At 44.8% G+C, this 17,268-nt stretch overlaps 1 protein-coding gene across 1 annotated transcript in view; it reads right to left on the reverse strand.

Annotated features, from left to right (window-relative positions):
* Nucleotides 1-244: 244 nt before the first annotated feature.
* The window catches only part of LOC137522612 (putative RNA-binding protein Luc7-like 2), a 556,548-nt gene continuing 539,524 nt past the window's right edge, over nt 245-17,268 (reverse strand). Inside the window, exon 13 of the mRNA XM_068242690.1 lies at nt 245-380. Within this exon, the coding sequence (XP_068098791.1) occupies nt 245-380 (136 nt within the window). The remainder of the gene's footprint in view (nt 381-17,268) is intronic.

The following is a 17,268-nucleotide window of genomic DNA, read 5'->3' on the forward strand; positions in this document are numbered from 1 at the left end:
TTGAATTTTACTCAGCTCTGGTTTAATTTAAAATTTTCAGAACAGATTACAATGAGAAATTTGCAGTAATAGGATTTTCTTAATAAAGTAACTAAAATACAGAAACTTGAGGAAACCAATATATACCTACGTTAGGTCTGACCATTATACCTGTTCTAGAAATACAAGATGTTCATGTTTTTTGTTCCTTCTGGCTGTGAAATACATGACAATTTGCAGCATAAGAAACATGGAGTCGTGATTATCATATCTCTCCAGATTCACGTTCTCCAGAACTTCGACTTCCTGTTTTGCCATTTGCAGTTTCATAGCTACGTTTTTTGTGCCTTCGATCACTGTCTCTAGACCGATCCCTGTCCTTTGAAGATCTCTCTTTATCTCTTGATGACCTGTAAGAAAGAATTTAACATAATTCAGACTAAAGAAACATAACAAAAACATACCAGTCCCCTTTTACAAATATAAAGTAAATTACTTTTCTTTCTGTCTGATCCCTATGCCAAGACAAGCCAAACATTATTTTAAATCTTCTTTTCATGGGTCAGTTCCCTGTGACTGGTGTATAGCTGATGTTTTACCCTTATTTAATGAAGGAAAAAAAAATCAGAACCAGGAAACTATAGTAACATCTGTTGTGTGTAAATTGTTTGGAGGTATCCTATGGGATGCTATATAAAATTATGGAGTACAGAATAATCTTAATTCAGTTCAACAGCATGGGTTTTCTAAAGACCGGTCCTGCTGCACAAACATGCTTAGATTTGAATGGTGAATAAAAGTTTAGATCTTAGGAAAGGATTAGGTGTTGTATTTATTAGACAGAATACAGAGTAATATTGCCATTTTCGCAGATGATTCAAAAGTATGCAGAATTTTATACACTTCACAGGAAAGTGACAGATTACAAAAGGATCTTGACAACATGGCCATATGACAGATGAAGTTTAACCACTTTACCACTGAGGGGGTTTTACCCCTTGAGCACCAGAGCAATTTTCACCTTTCAGCGCTCCTTCCATTCATTCGTCTATAACTTTATTATTACTTATCGCAATGAAATTAACTATATCTTGTTTTTTTTGCCATCAATTAGGCTTTCTTTAGGTGGGACATTATGCCAAGAATTATTTTATTCTAAATGTGTTTTAATGGGAAAATAGGAAACAAATTTGGTAGAAAAATCATTATTTTTCAGTTTTCGGCAATTATAGTTTTTAAATAATGCATGCTACTGTAATTAAACCCATGAAATTTATCTGCCCATTTGTCCCGGCTATTACACCGTTTAAATTATGTCCCTATCACGTTTGGCGCCAATATTTTATTTGGAAATAAAGGCGCTTTTTTTCAGTTTTGCGTCCATCCCTAATTACAAGCCCATAGTTTATAAAGTAACAGTGTTATACCCTCTTGAAATAAATATTTAAAGAGTTCAGTCCCTAAGGTAACTATTTATGTATTTTTTTTTATTGTCATTTTTTTTTTTAAATTTGGGGAGTGTGGGACGTAATGAGTTAATTTATAATGTAAAACTATGTATTTGTATATGAAAAATACATTTGGGTGTAGTTTTACTATTTGGCCACAAGATGGCCACAGTAACTTTTTGTGCATGCGACCTGTAAGCGTAGGAAGTACGCTTACAGGAAGTACAATGAGGATGGGAAACTTTTTTTTTTTTCACAATGATCGCGCTGCTCATAGAAGCAGCCGATCATTGCTGGGGGGTGAGATCAACGAACGGGAACGGTTTTTCCTGTTCATTTATCTCCAGGTGTCACAGGGCCCCTAGTGGCCGGACAGCAAAATGCCTTCCAATCTGTTTCAGCACACAGAGCATGCAAGCTGTGCTCGCAATGGGTGCGCAGAAACCGCTGGAATTTTGGTAGCAGACCGACTAGAAGGAAGCCTGTGAGTTACGGTAATTACAAATTACACACTACTTTAGGGTATAACTGCCACCACCTCTGTTACCATGGGACAGAGGAGCCCACTGACTGGCTGAGTCTAGACCTGAAAATAAAAACGATTAAACACACTCTATTCTGTCTAGCTAGCAACAATAGTAGCGACTCTTCAGAAGTCAGGGTTCAGTTTGTGCGGCTGAATAGCAGGGTAGCGGAACAAATAAAAGACGTTTAGCGTTGTTTATTAAATATGCAATATGAATAATTAATATATACAGAAAATCGTTAAAATTAACAATTATAGAAACATTAATGGCCAGTATGAAAATAAAAGGGAGAAAATACTTAGAGCTTGTGGAAATATGTCCTTCTGGGAAAATCTGAGCACATGGAAAATGTCCTTTGTTTCAGTTCAGGAAAATGGCCGCCAGCCACATGGTCCTCTGACTGGCTTGATAAGGTGATGGTACACAGGGGAGGACTAAGGTCCGCCTGCTGGCAATGTGCTTTTGATGAAGCTGGTTCGGGGTGTGGCAATGCCTGCCCCCTCTGAATTACAAACCAATCACAGTTCAAGTCCTTGGAGAGAGATTTAGGTTTAAACTTATACAACGCTGTAACTCAAAACCGATAAATGCCACAGTTGCGCTGATAACAGATTAATACACAGTGGATTCGGAGAATCATACAGAGACCAAGAATCCTGAGTCTAGCCCACATGGTTGCACCAAAATTATTAACTCTGCTTAGGGATAGGCTACAAACTCCCACGTTCTCTTAAAACGTGCGCAATTTCAACTGCGCCTAAATGTGTTATTTTAGTAGAGATAGTCAGTGGCATCCTGCTGCAATCTTACCAAAAAATTACTGGCTATATTTTCACTTTGGGCTGTGCACATGACGCTATCCTGCTGTGAGGGAAGTGTCCTTTGCTGCTTCACCAAATGGTGGAGCACTTGACACCTATCTGAAGTTCTGCCATAGTGCAGACCCATTGTCCTGAGGTAATTAAAAGTAAACACTAGTCTCTTGGACACAAGAGTTGTTCCTATTAGCAAATCAAAAGACATCCTGCACCTGTTAAGGGGCCCATACACCTAACGATTTTCCAGCCGAAATACGGCGTTTCGATCACAGTGATCAAAACGGCCGTGAAATCACCGCACACACCGCTGACAGAACGATGGATTTCCGTCCGAAATCCATCGTTCCTGTCGACTCCCGTCGATCCATCCTTGCGGAAGATTTTGCTCGATCGCCGGCGGGTCGGGAGTGCGTCGATAAGGGCGTTCGAATGACCGACAACCGACGCAATACAGCGGGTATACATTACTGTCACCGCTGTCACCTCCCGGCTCCCATCTTCTCCGCATCACAGCATCCGGCATAACTTCCTGTGTCACTGCAGTGACAGCGGAAGTACAAATAGAGGGCGCTCTATTTGAACTTCCGCTGTCACTGGAGTGACAGAAAGTTATACGCGGATGCCGGATGCGGAAGGTGATGGAGAGAAGATGCCATCCGGGAGCCGATGCGGAGAAGATGCCGGGACCAGGCGGAGAAGAAGACATCGGTGGACCAGGAGACTCGCCCCGGCCGGAACAGGTAATGTATGAGGGGGGAGCGGCAGCTCCACAGATTGTGATCGGTTTCAGGCTGAAATCGATTCACAATCTGTTTGCAGTAAGGTGGCCATACGATCCCTTTCTGATCAGATTCGATCAGAGAGGGATCTATCTTTTGGTCGAATCTGATGGCAAATCGACCAGTGTATGGCCACCTTTACTGCTATTTCTCTGCTGAGAGAAAGAGAGAGCCCAGATTGACTGCAGATAGCCACAGACAGCCAATTCCGATTCTATCTTAATCGCAATTGGTGCAGAAAATAATTTGCAATCGCATTGTTTCACGGGCGATTCACGGACGCCGTCTGCGGCCACGCAACCGTCCGTGACACCGGGCGAGCGGCTGGCGGAGTGCACGAGTGCGGGAGCACGCGCACGAGCGAGAGCGTGGACAGCGGCGGGGGGTGCGTATATCTACTCTCCTGATGGGGAAAGGGTGTTAAAAGCAGCGTAGATATACGCACCGCTGGTGGTAAAGTGGTTAATGTTGATAAATGCCAAGTCATGCACCTTGAAGGTGTCATCAGTAGAACACCTTGTAAAATAAATGGCAAAGAAAGAGAAAATGGGAGGAGCACACCGTAGTGTGTTAACTTTTAATGATAAAAATAGCACAAACATTATATTGCACTCACCAGATACATGGAAAAAACAGGCATTGAATGTGGCATAAAGCCCTGAAGTAAACATCCCATCAAAGGAGTGACCTTGAAACTGCAGTGGCCAGCCTGCAGTGGGGTCCAGATGAAATGGTGAGGAAACATCAAAACGCGCTTCGGCGTGTCCACGTGTCCAGTTGACGTCCCCTGCACGCACACGAAGCTCAGCTTTATACTTTATGGCTGAGAAGAACTTCCAGGTGAACTTGAGGTGAACATGGGGGTGGGGCAGTGAGCGGACCTCCCCAACTGTGTGTAAACAAAAGCCTGGTGGGGCTATCATGGACATCAAATTGTAAAAAGAAGTAAGTAGTCCTAGGGACCTGTGGAAACAAGTCTTACCCGGACATTGATGAGCAGCGGGTTGTAGGGTCTAGACGGGACTGAAAGCCGAGTGCGCCCGCTTGTTTTGTGGCTACCCGCCGTTGCTAAGTAGACGGGCAAGCGACCTCCCCCTGGGGAGGGGGAGTGTGACGGAGATCGTTACGTCAACTAGATATGGCGCGCCGCCGGGCGGAAGTGACGCTCCAGCCGGGCGGAAGCGCTCAGGGATCACAACGTCTCCTAGGAGACATTGTCCTGAGAGATGTACTGGACTCACCTAGGACAAAAATGTAGGAGCTTGTGGAGAAAAGCCTTTGGCAAAAGAGGAGACTAGGTAGATGATTAATAAATGATTAATACATTAAATAAGAAAGTGAATCAATAATTAAATCAATAAATAAATCAGTAAATAAAAAAATCAGTAAATGCGAAAAATGCAAAAATGCATGAATAATGAATTTAGGCTCAAATGTAACTTGGTTTTGGGGGGGCCCCATGGACAATCTATAGCAACGTATGAATTAAAAAATGATAACAAATGAAGTAACTTTTTAGAATGCGAAGCAGCGGTAGCTAAAGCAAATACAAATTTTGGGCTGTATAAAACGTGCCCTATTGACTCACAGCAATTAAAGAACACACCTCCCTCTGTGTAATAATTACAACCTTGGATGTCCATCAAAGTAACAAAAGAATCCAAGCACTGGGCATGGTGGCGTAGTGGACCAGGACACTATCTGCATGGAGTTTCTCCCCATGTTTGTGAAAGCTTCCTCTGGGAATCCTGACTCCCTCCCACATTCATAAAACACTGGTAAGTTAACTGACTGCCCCTGAAAATATACCTTGCATTATGATAAAGACACTATACTATCAATATGGTAGGGAGTAGATTGAGAGTTCCCTTAAAAGGACAACTGTAGTGAGAAGTATATGGAGGCTGCCATATTTATTTCCTTTTAAGCAATACCAGTTGCCTGGCAGCCCTGCTAATCTATTAGGCTGCAGTAGTGTCTGAAGCACACAAGAAACAAGCACGCAGCTATACATACTATACATTACTCTCCTCCATGGTTATGACTGCAGTGATCACCTAAATGGCGCTCCAGCTGAGAAGTGACAGCCGAAAGGGGGTATCAGCTACTGATTGGGATGACGTTCAATCCTTGGTTACATCTTTAACTGAATCAGCACTTAAAATACAGACCTATGTGTGGCAATAAGTTTTTATTTGCCTTATCGCGATCATGATCTTAGTGGCCATAGTATTTTAAGATAGTATGGGAGCTTTGGGGAACAAAAATACAGACAGCCCCCTACTTAAAAACCACTTGAGTTATGTTTCATACGTACAAAGTTGTCTCTATGTACAAAATACACTGTACTATCTGTGATTACATATTTTTGTTGTTGCACGTTAATGTATTGTATAAGCTGATGTAAGTAGTTTAAAAAACATTAAAGGAATACTGTAGGGGGGTCGGGGGAAATTAGTTGAACTTACACGGGACTTCGAATGGTCCCCCGCAGACGTCCTGTGCCCGGGCAGCCACTTACCGATGCTACAGTCCCGCCTCCGGTTCACTTTTGCAATTTCAGACTTTAAAGTCTGAAATACCACTGCACCTGCGTTGCCGTGTCCTTGCTCCCGCTGATGTCACCAGGAGTGTACTGTGCAGGTACAGACCATACTGGGCCTGCGCAGTTCGCTCCTAGTGACATCAGCGGGAGCGAGGACATGGCAACGCAGACGCAGTGGTATTTCAGACTTTAAAGATTGAAATTCCAGAAGTGAACCGGAGGCGGGGCCGGAGCATCGGTGAGTGGCTGCGTGGGCACAGGATGTCTGCAGGGGACCATTAGAAGCCTCAGGTAAGTTCACCTCATTTTCTCCCGACCCCGTACAGTATTCCTTTAAAAGCACATTGAAAAAAAACAAAAAATATGGTTTATCCTATATGTCCAAATCCAGAGTTGTCTGAAAGTAAATAATTTATCCACGTTTCACTATGTTTAACACATGACTCAACTTGCAATCTCCTGAAATGGAGCCTGTTTGTATGGAGAAGTCACACTTTATTAGTGTGGAGGGTGTCAGGACAACTAATTTCATCAAGCAGGAAATCTGTAATTTGTTTCCAATAGGCCAAAACTGCAAATCAATTACAACTTACATGAAAGAAGGAGGGGGTTGTGTGACAAACACCTGCCAATCCTATCTTCCTAGGCCGCAGTTGCCATACAAGTCTCATCCACTAGAGGCTTCTGAAGGCTGTGAGCAAACTAATGTTTAGGATAAGATGGTGTACTCATACATGATACAATCTGGATTGTATGTACACTTAGTACAAAAAAAGATATCTATTTTGCACTGAAAATCTGGTAATTTGCTGCCACCACTCTCCAGATTTAAACGAGGTGGAGAGACCTCGGACTAGCTATTCCTAAAAGGAGGACAACTGTTATTTACCTAACTAGCAAATAAAAATGTATAAAGATAAACAAACAATGCGGTAATGTGTTTCTATTGAAGACAGAGAGTTTTAGCATGGATCAGAATAATCAGGTAACAAGGGCAAAAACTGCAACAATTAAATTAAGTTTTAGTATAAAACTATACACAAAAAATATACATGAAAACTGCGAAAATAAATACATCTAGCAGTTGAGCTGATTAATTAGATAGAAAGAAAAAAGAGAATGATGAAAAATGTATGAAAAGTTCAAAATACTGTGTTTGGCAAAGTCTTTGTGCTGAGTAATCCAAAGAAGCTGTGCATGTGATTTGTTTTAGAACCGCTCATTGATAACATAGGTTGATTAGCATATTCCTAGTGCCTAGAAAATCATGAAATATGAAACAAATTTTAAGGACTGAGTGCAGTGCAGATTTATAAGTTTTATCTGACTAAAGGATTTTCTTGTTGGTTGTGATAGATAGGAAGCAAAGTTGGTGGTGTAGTGATTTTTCTTCGATCAGAATTATCTGATTGCTCGAACGATTTTTCACTAGAAATTGGATCATTAGTGGCCACCTTTAGGCTAGGTCCACACTTGTCTGTTGCAGATCGGATCCATTTCAAATGGCTCAATTTTTGTAAAGAAAAAAAAAATTCTCATCGTTTTGAGAGAAAATGGCTTTTTGCAGCCTACGTTTCCAGTACGTAGAAACGTATCCCCAGCCCTGGGTAGAGGGGCCGCCATGCTGGAGGGGGTAGCAGGCAGGAAGGGGGGGGGGCAGCACTGGGGAGGGGGGGTCGGCCTCCCTCACCTGGGTCCCCCCTTCCCCTCCAGCTGGTTTCATTAATAAATCATTTAAAATTCATGTATTAAATGTATAAAAGCAAGCGGCGAGTGGGGAACTTACTTCCTTGCATTCCACCACTCACCGTCACTTCCTGCAGTGCCGTCCTCTGTACTTTATTGGACGGCATTGCAGGAAATGACGGCAGGCCGTGGAACGCAAGGAAGTAAGTTGCCTGCTCGCCGCTTGCCTTTATACACTTATTTTAAATTATTTAATTAATGAAACTAGCTGGAGGGGGAGCGCGGAAGTGGGGACCCACGGGGGGGGGCGACCCTACTCCTTGCCACTGCCCCTGCTGCCCTTCTTCCTGCCGGATACCCCCTCCAGCATGGCAGCCCCCTCCCCACCCACAGACAAGGCTGGGACACAGAAAACAAATCCATTTCTGTGTCCAAATATGCCTGTGTAGAGGGGGATCCGTTTTTGCATTGATTTGCACTACCCCTCCGTGTATCCGGGGTCTGTGAAAATCCTGCAAACCTGGACCGTCCATTCAGGTTTTAAAATGGATCCCCCGCAACAAAGACAGAGCCTTTTTTTTTTTTTTTGAGTAAATACGGCTGCTATTTTTAACATTGGTATCCAGTGGTGGTAGCCAAAAAACAGAGCCACGGATACATTTTTAATACAAATGTGAACCTACTCTCAACTGGAAATGTACACCTTTTATGTTTGAACACAGCCATAAAAACACACAAAAACGGATGCTGACTGTCAAAAACTGACAAATCTTAAAATGCATGTTAAAAAAATATAAAAATAAGAAGTATGTTTCTTCCAGAGTAAAATGAGACATAAATTACTTTTCTCCAATGTTGCTGTCACTTACAATAAGTAGTTGAAATATGACATCACCAACAGATTTTGGATTAGCCCATCTTCTAATGGGGGTTTCTCAGGGTTTTCTTTATTTTTAAAAGCACTTAGTGAATGGCAGTTGCTCCATCCAATTGCCAAAAAAGTATACAGTGAGCAGGGAAGGCTGGCCAGCATCAGCCTATAAATCTTTTTCAGGGAATAAAGACTAAAGGCCAGGCTGAGAATCCCCCATGAAGAGATTTACTAACCCAAAACCTGTCAGTAATGTCAGATTTCTACTACCTACTGTAAGTGACAGCAACATGGGAGAAAATAATGTATGGCTAATTTTACGCCGGAGGAAATGTACTTCTTATTTGTATGTGTTTTAAATTTTAAGATTTTACCGACAGTTCCTCTTTAAGGTTACAGATAGGGCCGGATTTGTACTCTTTACCACCCAAGGCCACTGCCAGCAGCCGCCTCTCTTCAGCATAGGTAGCCAGATGACCCCCTCTCCCCCACCTCCAATATAGGTAGCCAGATAACCCTCCCTCTTTTCCTCTAGTATAAGATGTCAGACCTTTCGCCCCCCTAATATAGCTTGCTGCCCACCCGCCCTTGATCCTGTGGTGCCCTAGGCCATGACCTATATAGCCTTGGCTTAAATCCGGCCCTGGTTACAGACAATATTTAGGGGTGACATACAGCAATAAGACAGGGGAAGCACAGTGGCGTAGTAGTTAGCGCTCTCCGGTTCGAATCCCAGCCAGGTCAACATCTGCAAGGAGTTTTTATGTTCTCCCCGTGTCTGCATGGGTTTCCTCTGGGCACTCCGGTTTCCTCCCACATCCCAAAAACATACAGATAAGTTAATTGGCTTCCCCTAAAACTGGCCCTAGACTATAATACATGCACTACACGATACAAACATGCATAGACATATGACTATGGTAGGGACTAGATTGTGAGCCCCTCTGACGAACATGGCATGGCAGGTTCCATATTCACCTAAGTTGTCCTCTAAAGCTATATTAAGATGGCATCGGCTTTTGGGAACAAAAAGCTCCTGGCCAGGAAGCTGACACTTAACCCTGTCAGCCATCCTTGCCTATCATTGTCGATGTGAATGCCCCAGTATACTGTCTATATAACAAGATTCACCGGAGCCCCATATCTGCTGGGTTCCAGCGTGTAGCCCCTGCCACCTTGCAGAAAAAGCCTCTACCTTTTCTTTATCTGATATACAGTGGCTTGCAAAAGTATTCGGCCCCCTTGAAGTTTTTCACATTTTGTCACATAACTGCCACAAACATGAATCAATTTTATTGGAATTCCATGTGAAAGACCAATACAAAGTGGTGTACACGTGAGAAGTGGAACTAAAGTCATACATGATTCCAAACATTTTTTACAAATCAATAACTGCAAAGTGAGGTGTGCGTAATTGTTCAGCCCCCTTTGGTCTGAGTGCAGTCAGTTGCCCATAGACATTGCCAGTGCTAATGACTAAATAGAGTGCACCTGTGTGTAATCTAATGTCAGTACAAATACAGCAGCTCTGTGACGGCCTCAGAGGTTGTCCAAGAGAATATTGGGAACTACAACACCATTAAGTTCAAATAACACACCAGACAGGTCAGGGATAAAGTTATTGAGAAATTTAAAGCAGGCTTAGGCTACAAAAAGATTTCCAAAGCCTTGAACATCCCATCCCATGGAGCACTGTTCAAGCGATCATTCAGAAATGGAAAGAGTATGGCACAACTGTAAACCTACCAAGACAATGCTGTCCACCTAAACTCACAGGCCGAACAAGGAGAGCGCTGATCAGAAATGCAGTCAAGAGGCCCATGGTCAGGTGGGGGAATCTGTCCATAGGACAACTATTAGTCATGCACTGCACAAAGTTGGCCTTTATGAAAGAGTGGCAACAAGAAAGCCATTGTTAATAGAAATGCATAAGAAGTCCCGTATGCAGTTTGCCGCAAGCCATGTGTGGGACACAACAAACATGCGGAAGAAGGTGCTCTGGTCGGATGAGACCAAAATGGAACTTTTTGACCAAAATGCAAAACGCTATGTGTGGCAGAAAAATAACACTGCACATCACTCACAACACACCATCCCCACTGTCAAATATGGTGGTGGCAGCATCATGCTCTGGGGTTGCTTCTCTTCAGCAGGGACAGGGAAGCTGGTCAAAGTTGATGGGAAGATGGTTAGAGCTAAATACAGGGCAATCTTGGAAGAAAACCTCTTGGAGTCTGCAAAAGACTTGAGACTGGGGCGGAGGTTCACCTTCCAGCAGGACAACGACGCTAAACATAAAGCCAGGGCAACAATGGAATGGTTTAAAACAAAGCATATCCATGTGTTAGAATGGCCCAGTCAAAGTCCAGATCTAAATCCAATCGAGAATCCTTGGCAAGATCTGAAAACTGCTGTTTTCAAATTCTGTCCATCTTATCTGACTGAGCTGGAGCCGTTTTGCAAAGAATAATGGGCAAGGATTTCAGTCTCTAGATGTGCAAAGCTGGTAGAGACATACCTTAAAAGACTGTCAGCTGTAATTGCAGCAAAAGGTGGTTCTACAAAGTATAGACTCAGGGGGCCACAGCCGTCTCAGCCATTAGGCAGCTATAAATTTTTGCCTAGGGCGACAGGAGGAGGGAAGAGCGCTGTTGCACTGAGTAGTGAGATAAGAAATGCCTCTCAGCTCACTCAGGGGTCAGATTACAACAGCAGCTAAAAGCAGCGCCTGACTCCACTCATAGCTGATTAATTCAGTTCCTTCAGCTCAATGATTCAAAGAACCACAGTAATGAATGAGTCAGTGAGAGAAGGCACTGGTCCCAGCTCACTCAGTTCCAGCTCACTCAGTCAGGGATCCATTGGAGTACAGCATCAGCTTCTGAGTCCTGACTGATTAAGTCAGTTCCTCTCTCTCTCTCTCTCTGCTACTGGTAACTCCGTGGATTTAGAGAGACTTAGTGTAGCAGCCAGGCATGGACTGCCCCCCAGGTCGCCTTTCATTCAGTGATTTAGGGCTGGTCCAGTGCCTGGTGTATTCAGGTTTGTTGTTGTAAGGCAATGTCAACACTAAGCTAGCAGATAAAAGTGCAATTAGAGGGCAGGCAAGCTGGTAAATATACACAACATAATGCAGAGCTTGCCTGGAGGGTCTGTGGGAAAACATCTGTCTGGTCTCTCACCATTGTTAAAATGACTGCATTTGCAGATAAGGTGTTAAACAAGTGGAAAAATGTTGACAGTCCCTACACTCCAGGAGGGCTGCTTTCTGACTTGTGTGAGAGACAGGAATCCTATTACAGGTAAGTAGTCTCTGTGTAATGTAGGACTGTAATACAGATAAGCTCTCTGCTCCATCTCAGGCTATTCTAAGTTTCTCCACTCCGCCTCTCTCTGGGCTACTGCACGACAAAATAGCAATAGCAATCGCTAGCAGTTTGCGAATGCGACTTTGTGAAGCGATTTTTGAAAGAATCGCTCCAAAAAATTAGAAAAAATCCCAACGCTGCTGTGGGAACACCGTCATAGGGTAACAATAGCCCAGCGCTTTTCAAATCGCTGTCACTTTGAAAAGCGCTCAGAAGCACTCTTGGTGTGCACCAGCCTCCTTCATTCACCTTTGTTTCTCTCTTTCCCTAGTGCTGGATGTCTGTGTCTTCTTGTCATACAGGAAAGCTAAATAAAAGTGCAATCCTGGTGAGGCAAACATCTTCTTCCCTCTCTTTCAGCTTTTCTCTCCTCATTATTTCTCTGCATAAGGGCTCAGACACACTATAAGGTAGCGAAAGCAGGGATTAGTAGAGATGGTGGTGAAGGGGAGGACATAGGTAGGTGTGTGTGTGTGTGTGTGTGTGTGTGTGTGTGTGTGTGTGTGTGTGTGTGTGTGTGTGTGTGTGTGTATAGTGTAGTGTGCAGTGTGCGTGTGTATAGTGTGTGTGTACTGTGCGTGTGTATAGTGTATATATAGTGTGTACTGTGTGTGTACGTGTGTATAGTGCTGCGTAATATGTTGGCGCTTTATAAATACAATAAATAATAAATAGTGTGTGTGTGTGTGTGTATGTAAAGTGTGTGTATGTTTTTTTAGTGTATGCGTTTGTATAGTGTGTATGTAGTGTGCGCATGTGTATAGTGTGTGCGCGTGTGTATAATGTGTGTGCGCGTGTGTATAGTGTGTGTGTGTGTGTGTATAGTGTGTGTGGTGTGTGTGTATAGTGTGTGTGGTGTGTGTGTATAGTGTGTGTGTGTGTGTGTACTGTGTGTGGTGTGTGTGAGTGCATGCCGCAATAAGTATATTTTATGGTGAAACGCTCTGCTGCATTACAACGATTTTCTGGTGAACCCATGCCGCAATAAGTGTATTTTCTGATTTTCTGGTGAAACGCTGCTGCATTATGATTATTTTTAGGGGTTTCGGGGGTGGGGGGAATGGGGCTGGGGGGCAATCACGGGGGGGGGGGGGGGGCACAGGATTTCTCGCCTGGAGTGACAAAATGGCTAGAGGCACCCCTGCAGGGGGCTGAATAATTACGCACACCCCACTTTGCAGTTATTGATTTGTAAAAAATGTTTGGAATCTTGTACGATTTTCGTTCCACTTCCCACGTGTACACCACTTTGTATTGGTCTTTCACGTGGAATTCCAATAAAATTGATTCATGTTTGTGGCAGTAATGTGAAAAACTTCAAGGGGGCTGAACACTTTTGCAAGCCACTGTAGAAAAGGCCAGAGCCATTTTCTGCAAGGGGCAGATCTATGCAATGGAAGAGCTGACACAGGGTTCCAGTGAATCTTATTAAACAGACTGTGCTTGGACACTAACGATTAAAGGAGTTCTGTGGACTGCTAAAATAAACAAAAACCGCCACTTACCTGGGGCTGATATCGCCCCCCCCCCTGCAGCTGTAATGTCCCGCGCTGTCCTACTCCTATTCTCCATTCCCTGCCGCCGGTCCCGGTCTAATATTCGTCTAACAAGACGAATAATGCACGCTCTCGCGCACGTCATCAGGGGCTTACTGCGCAGGCGTAGTACGAAGTTTTCTTCTGCTCCGCCTGCGCAGTAAGCTCCCGATGATGCGCGTGGGAGCAAGCGTTATTCGTCTTGTTAGACGAATATTAGACCGGGATCAGCGGCAGGGAACGGAGCATCAGAGGAGGATGGCGCGGGACATTACAGATGCAGGGGGCTGATAGAAGCCCCAGGTAAGTGGCGTTATTTGTTTATTTTAGCAGTCCACAGAACTCCTTTAAGCATTAAACTTCTGTGTTTCATTAAACTTCTGAGGGTTTTTTTTACAACATGTTTTGTTGGAATTTTATAAAAAAATTTTTTAAATCAACAGATACAAGGCACCAAGTAATCAGTCAGATAACACGACAATTGAAAAAAAAAAAAAAAAACACAAAATCCAGGCTCCTCACCTCAAGCTAGGGCATTTAAACACTTGCAGATTTAATGGGGAGGTGCTGGAAGGGGCGTGGCAAGCAAAACAGCAAATTCAAAATGAATTACCGCACACTCATGCTGAACGTCATGAGAATCCATTCATACAAATCATGCAATTCATGCTGTCCCTACAGCAAAGTTAAAAGCCGGGATCTTCGTTACAAGAATAAAGTCTCTTGCATAGTCACATACACCGCGTAGAGGTAGCCCAGTGTCGTATGTGTCACCGGCGTACCTACCGGGGATGCGACCCCCTCAGCCGCAGGGGGGCCCGGGGCTGCTCTGGGGCCCGCTCACTGTGCGTGGGGGGAGCGCTGCTCTGGACCCCCCCAGCAAGGTGCTCAACTGGCCGCAGCGTCTAATAGACGCTGCGCCAGTTCATTCCCCGCTGCTCTGCTCCAGCAGCCTGCATAGTCTCCGGCAGGCAGAGCAGGGCTACGGCAAGATGGCCGCCGAAGAAGCCCTACACTGGAGACTATTTGTGTCTCTAGTACAGGGCTTCGGCAGCCATCCTGCCGTAGCCCTGCACTCTGCCTGTCAGCGCGGGTGATGTGCTGCAGGAGGACTCGGGGAGCTGCGAGCCAGATGCCGGGAGAGGAGAAGATTTCTGTCAGGTAAGTGAATTGGTCTTTTTTCACAGGTGCATTTTTTTTTTCTTGTGTCTGCTGCCTACATTGTGATTTTCAGGTGTCTGCTGCCCACATTACGATTTTCTGGTCACTGCTGCCCACATTGCGATTTTCTGGTGTCTGCTGCCCACATTACGATTTTCTGGTCACTGCTGCCCACATTGCGATTTTCTGGTCACTGCTGCCCACATTGCGATTTTCAGGTGTCTGCTGCCCACATTACGATTTTCTGGTCACTGCTGCCCACATTGCGATTTTCTGGTGTCTGCTGCCCACATTACGATTTTCTGGTGTATGCTGCCCACATTACGATTTTCTGGTGTATGCTGCCCACATTACGATTTTCTGGTGACTGCTGCCCACATTGCGATTTTCTGGTGTCTGCTGCCCACATTACTATTTTCAGGTGTCTGCTACCCACATTACGATTTTCAGGTGTCTGCTGCCCACATTACGATTTTCAGGTGTCTGCTGCCCACATTGCGATTTTCTGGTGTCTGCTGCCCACATTACGATTTTCAGGTGTCTGCTGCCCACATTGCGATTTTCTGGTGTCTGCTGCCCACATTACGATTTTCTGGTGTATGCTGCCCACATTACGATTTTCTGGTGTATGCTGCCCACATTACGATTTTCTGGTGACTGCTGCCCACATTGCGATTTTCTGGTGACTGCTGCCCACATTGCGATTTTCTGGTGACTGCTGCCCACATAAGGATTTTCTGGTGACTGCTGCCCACATTACGATATGCTGGTGACTGACTGCTGCCCACATTAGGATTTTCTGGTGACTACTGCCCACATTACGATATTCTGGTGACTGCTGCCCACATTGCGATTTTCTGGTGACTGCTGCCCACATTGCGATTTTCTGGTGAACTCTGCCCACATTACGATTTTCTGGCCCACATTACGATTTTCTGGTGAACACTGCCCACGTTACGATTGTCTGGTGAATGCTGTCCACGTTACGATTTTCTGGTGAACGCTGCCCACATTACGATTTTCTGGCCCACATTACGATTTTCTGGTGAACACTGCCCACGTTACGATTGTCTGGTGAATGCTGTCCATGTTACAATTTTCTGGTGAACGCTGCCCACATTACGATTTTCTGGTGAACTCTGCCCACATTACGATTTTCTGTCCCACATTACGATATTCTGGTAAACACTGCCCACATTACGATTGTCTGGTGAATGCTGTCCACGTTACAATTTTCTGGTGACTGCTGCTCACGTTACGATTTTCTGGTGACTGGTGCCCACATTACGATTTTCTGGTGAACTCTGCCCACATTACGATTTTCTGGTGAACTCTGCCCACATTATGATTTTCTAAAGGCCCACATTACGATTTTCTGGTGAACTCTGCCCACATTACGATTTTCTGGCCCACATTACGATTGTCTGGTAAAATGCTGCCCACTTTACAATTAATTTACAGTGAAACACTGCCCCATTACGATTATTTGGCACCTATGGGGGGGCCCCATCCAAATATTCGCAGGGGGGCCCAGTGATTTCTAGTTACGCCCCTGGTATGTGTTCTAACTCTGGCCCTGTAACATGCATAGCACAAACATGCCACCATTCAGCGCATCAAAACCTATGTAAGGAATAGAAGCACATATCCTTACCGTCCTCCCTGGGACAGATAGTGTCAAAAACCTGAGCGGTTCATGCCTTTTTCATGATTGCTAACTCAGTAAAGGACCAGCCCTTAAAGCGTTGCTATCATATAAATCCGACATAGCGGGGTCTGCACCCTCTATAACAGTAGTGTTGGGCGAACAGTGTTCGCCACTGTTCGGGTTCTGCAGAACATCACCCTGTTCGGGTGATGTTCGAGTTCGGCCGAACACCTGATGGTGTTCGGCCAAACCGTTCGGCCACATGGCCGAACTAAGAGCGCATGGCCGAACGTTCCCCGAACGTTCGGCTAGCGCTGTGATTGGCCGAACGGGTCACGTGGTTCGGACCCGAACGCGCTCTGATTGGCCGAACTGTCACGTGGTTCGGGTAAATAAATACCTGAACCACGTCATATCTCCGCCATTTGTCTGTGGGTTTAGCTTTGGGTAGGCAGACAGGGTAGTTCGCGCTCCAGCCACGCTAGCCAGGGTCCCCCCAGTCATTGTGTCGCTGCTGGGAATAGTAGTACACCGCTCGCTCAGCCACACTATATAGCATTGTGTTTACTGCCACTCTGTGTACCTCGCTCAGCCACACTATATAGCAATCTGTTTACTGCCACTCTGTGTCTGCTGGGAATAGTAGTACACCGCTCGCTCAGCCACATTATATAGCATTGTGTTTACTGCCACTCTGTGTACCTCGCTCAGCCACACTATATAGCATTGTGTTTACTGCCACTCTGTGTCTGCTGGGAACAGTAGTACACTGCTCGCTCAGCCACACTATATAGCATTGTGTTTACTGCCACTCTGTGTCTGCTGGGAATAGTAGTACACCGCTCGCTCAGCAACACTATATAGCATTCTGTTTACTGCCACTCTGTGTACCTCGCTCAGCCA

The sequence above is a fragment of the Hyperolius riggenbachi genome, chromosome 6, assembly GCF_040937935.1.
Source record: "Hyperolius riggenbachi isolate aHypRig1 chromosome 6, aHypRig1.pri, whole genome shotgun sequence".
NCBI lineage: Eukaryota > Metazoa > Chordata > Amphibia > Anura > Hyperoliidae > Hyperolius > Hyperolius riggenbachi.